At 40.9% G+C, this 4164-nt stretch overlaps 1 protein-coding gene across 6 annotated transcripts in view; it reads right to left on the minus strand.

The window, feature by feature from the left end:
• The window catches only part of LOC133476525 (endonuclease V-like), a 74498-nt gene extending 72371 nt beyond the window's left edge, over positions 1-2127 (minus strand). For all 6 annotated transcript variants that reach the window (XR_009788078.1, XR_009788075.1, XR_009788077.1 and 3 more), the window contains exons 1-2: positions 1982-2127; positions 707-878 (exon numbers count right to left, since the gene is read on the minus strand). Coding sequence is in view for 2 of the 6 variants with exons in the window: in XM_061770040.1 (XP_061626024.1) it covers positions 707-878; positions 1982-2019 (210 nt within the window). In the remaining 4 variants the exon portion in view is untranslated. The remainder of the gene's footprint in view (positions 1-706; positions 879-1981) is intronic.
• Positions 2128-4164: the final 2037 nt, after the last annotated feature.

Genomic DNA, 4164 nt, shown 5'->3' on the forward strand with positions numbered 1-4164 from the left:
TGAACTAACAGCAAGAAGAAGAGGCAAAGAAGGTCCCCAACTGAGCGCCAGCAATAGTTGCTGCTTCTTGCCCAAAATCAGCTGGGATAGGCTCTAATTTGCCTGCAACCCTAATGAGGACAAGAGCTATCGAAAATGGATAGCTGGATCATTCTATCTGACAGTAAAGATCATCTAGAATACAGATATATCAAGGGCTTGTTATAGTTCTGTCGAGGTGACCATGACAGGCTCACTATTAATTTCATTTAACTTTTGAGCAGCATTTCTAAATTGAGGTTGCTTGTTGGCACCTTCCCAATGCGTAATGAGTGACCCATTATGATTTATGACTTTTGTCACGAGTATGTTGCTTTTACACAATCAAAGCTAATGAAATGTTCAGACATTCTGTCCAATAATGTGATCGTGTACCCCACTTGCATTGAATTCATTCTCAGCACAGGCCATTTGTCATACAAAGTAGTACAGCTGCCATGGCGCATAATACGGCCTGGCAGCAAAAACATGGTGCTCGTGTAATTTCTGTCTGCACCAGTCAATGAATTAATCAACCCATCCCGTTAGCATCATTCAAGCGAGCTGATCAAGAGTTGGAACAAAAACAGTGAATTAAAAAGTTGTTTCGAAGGATGCATGGATGTGTTAGTTATGGGTTTATTATTTGTGGTTTAAAAAGTCTGGAGGTAGCAGGTAGACAGCTCACCTCAAGAACAGGGTAGCTGAGCACGACGAGCTGGGCGCAGGCATTGACGTCATCACCTTTGATGAAGGAGAGGTCCAGTCCAGCGACCCGTTCCAGCCCCGAGAAGTCTGGGCTCTTCTGCCAGTCTTCCGTGTCCTCCTCCACCACCTGCTCTCTGAGAATGGCCTGCTCACTGCACACAGGACACAACGTTAAGGCAACCAAAGCACATTAAGCTGAGCATTACATTTAACATTTAAAGCCTGTGATTATGTGATATTGCGGTTCATTGTTGGCACACCCAAGGTTTTCAAGCAATATTACAGGCACGTCAGAATTTAGAGTAGTGGGGGGCTTTTGTGTCATACCACATTATGCCGCAACATGCCGGCCAGCACTGAGGATGACTGGAAGGGCTACAGTGTAATAAACAGCAAAAAGAAGAGGCAACCAATATACTGTAGTCCCAAAAGTAATATAAGTTCCGACAGAGCAGAGACAATATATGCTTGTGGGTATTGGTATTGTTTGTATTGCTGCTCCGTGTGTGTTAAAGTAGCAGTTGTTTATAATTACGGTAACATCAGTGCTAATTTACGTTAGCCCATCTGTGGCTTTTCACTGTATGTTAGAATTAAGATAGAAGACTTTCATTAGATGAAAATATATAAAGATGTTGGTGTTTAAATGTTAAATTCTCTTTTGTTTTTTGTATCACTTTTACGATAAACTTCAACTCGGAGTGACAAACAGCTGGAAGCAAGCACACTGTGCATCTTTTTTTTGAAGCACTGCGAGAGCGAGAGAGTGAGAACAGGCACGGAATACAGTACTTTAAACAGTGATTTAAGGGATTGAATTAAGTCTGTTCTAACCATTTGAAATGTGTTTAAAGTTTGTATAACATTTCAAAAAAGATCTTTGTATGGTAGTCAAATTATTTGGTAAATCTGCACGAATAAGATGAGTCAATAACGGTATTACAAATTTTGCCTTTACAATGATAACAATACTCAGTTTTGATTGACACAACCCACAGTGGTCATTTAACAATACTGTAGTAGCCACAGTGGTTTAAACTGCTGCGCTGCATCATACTGGAGCTGCTTCTAATAATGTGGTTCTTACACGTGAGAGTCTTGAGCTAAAAGATTGGCTATTTGACATGTCAGCCTCATTCAAAACACACCATTGTTCACTTTGGAGAGACAGAATTGTTGACAAGTGGTTCTACTGCTCGCTCTGTACACGAATTGTTGAACACACACAAGTACATAATTATGTCAACACTCTGACCTTTCCCACTGCTTGACCAACTCCTCCGTTGGAGACATTTGTTGTATTCGGACGGGTTAGACAGAAGTCATTCAAGTGTCATTTGATTTCCAGCTACACAGGGTAAGCGCTTCCGTGTGTGACGTCATCCCTGTGCATGAACCCAGGAAAGGCATTACCTGCAAAATACTGCCATCTAGCAGCACAAAAGGCAAATCACAGTGCACACACAGACACACAAAAAGAAAAAAAAAACCCACCCCGCTTATGATGGAGGACCTCAAGTGCCAAAATAAATAAATAAATAGACCATTAAATAATGACTTTGACTAGACTACACAAATGTGTTATAGCCCGTTTCCATTCATTAATGACACATTAAGTCCCAGTAAAATGAAAATAAATGTCACACACCTTAGAGAGTGTTAACAACCCTGGCGAATTTGAATGATTAAAAAAATAAATAAATAAATAAATAAATAAATAAAATAGTCACGTAAATAAAAATGAGGCTTCAAAATCATGACTAATCAAACCATTCTCTCTCCTCTCGGACGCTGTGGGCATGTCCACTCAATGCGCTGAAAACATTCATCGCTAAATTGTCGTCTGTCAATCAAATACCACTACTAGTCCTGGTTAATGGATGCTACTTCGTCGAGCATCTTTCTTATACATCTTTCTTATAATTCCAAATTATTATGAAAATGATATTTTTCTCTGATTTCCCTGAACAGTAGATACGAATGACAGTAGGCATAATTTTCAAGTCATCAACCGTCAAAATATGATTCAAATCTTTTTTAACAAACCTCCCAATAGTAACAGTATTTAAAAAATAATAAAAACTGCACTGTTCAAAATTATTACGCACAACACAGTTTCAATTTGACAGGTTTTAAGGAACTGAAATGAGTCATTTGTTGAATTTGCAGCATTATCATATTTACTGAAACCAGAAGCTATTTAAATCAAAACCATCTTAACAATTCAAGTTACATTTTGAAATACGACGCCAGCAGCATCACAATTCTTACACCCATTAAAATTGTAAATATTTTGGCAGTTCCTGCTTTGATTTCTTCGAGGTGGTGCATTGTCATGCCTTAAGATTGTTTTGTTAATGTTCAGTTCTTCTTTTGGTGTCACAGGAAAGGTCATTTTCACACCTTCAGGGACTCTAAAGGGGTCGACAAGCTCTCTCCCCGGCCTGTTTCCGGCCAAAGTGTGTGTGTGTGTGTGTGTGTGTGCGCACGCTTGCGTCAGGAGGCCTATGTATGGGGGCCCAGATTTTGGTGCTACGCACCTAATAGGACACACACTTCAAACTTGGTGCTCTGTACAGGAATGTTGTGTTGATTAAAAAAGGCTTAGAGGCCCCACAAACCAATGCGAAATTCCAGATGAACTCCTGTAGCCTACAACATTATACTCACTACTGAAAGAATGCACAGTCTCGGGTATAGGAAGGAAAGTAGAGTAGAACAATTCATCTCAACATTTCAGCTTCCAAAACATTTTGTGGATGCCTTCTTTGCCTTGTGATCAAGTGAATGAGATAAACGTGGGATTAGTAGCATTTACTATGGCTCACTCCAGTCTCTTCATTGCTGGTGGTCTTTATCATGCATGTTTACTTCCTAACATTGTTTATAATGACAACAAATTGAAAGAAACCATCATTAGTCTAGTTTAAGGTGCTTTAATAGGTGCAATTATGCGCAAGATGTATTTTAGTAAGGAAAGAGAAAATGTGGCGGCACGGTGGAGGACTGGTTAGAGCGTCAGCCTCACAGTTCTGAGGATCAGGGTTCAATCCCCGGCCCCGCCTGTGTGGAGTTTGCATGTTCTCCCCGTGCCTGCGTGGGTTTTCTCCGGGCACTCCGGTTTCCTCTCACATCCCAAAAACATGTCTGAATTGGAGACTCTAAATTGCCCGCAGGTGTGAATGTGAGTGCGAATGGTTGTTTGTTTGTATGTGCCCTGCGATTGGCTGGCAACCAGTTCAGGGTGTACCCCGCCTCCTGCCCGATGATAGCTGGGATAGGCTCCAGCACGCCCGCGACCCTAGTGAGGAGAAGCGGCTCAGAAAATGGATGGATGGAAGAGAAAATGTTGAGTCGAGGATGCAGAAAGAGTGCCAAAAAGGAGGGAAAAAAAAAGTAACAAAATCATGATCAATGCAATTAAATAGGACACAAATG

Source organism: Phyllopteryx taeniolatus, chromosome 4, assembly GCF_024500385.1.
Source record: "Phyllopteryx taeniolatus isolate TA_2022b chromosome 4, UOR_Ptae_1.2, whole genome shotgun sequence".
In the NCBI taxonomy this organism is placed as follows: Eukaryota; Metazoa; Chordata; class Actinopteri; order Syngnathiformes; family Syngnathidae; genus Phyllopteryx; species Phyllopteryx taeniolatus.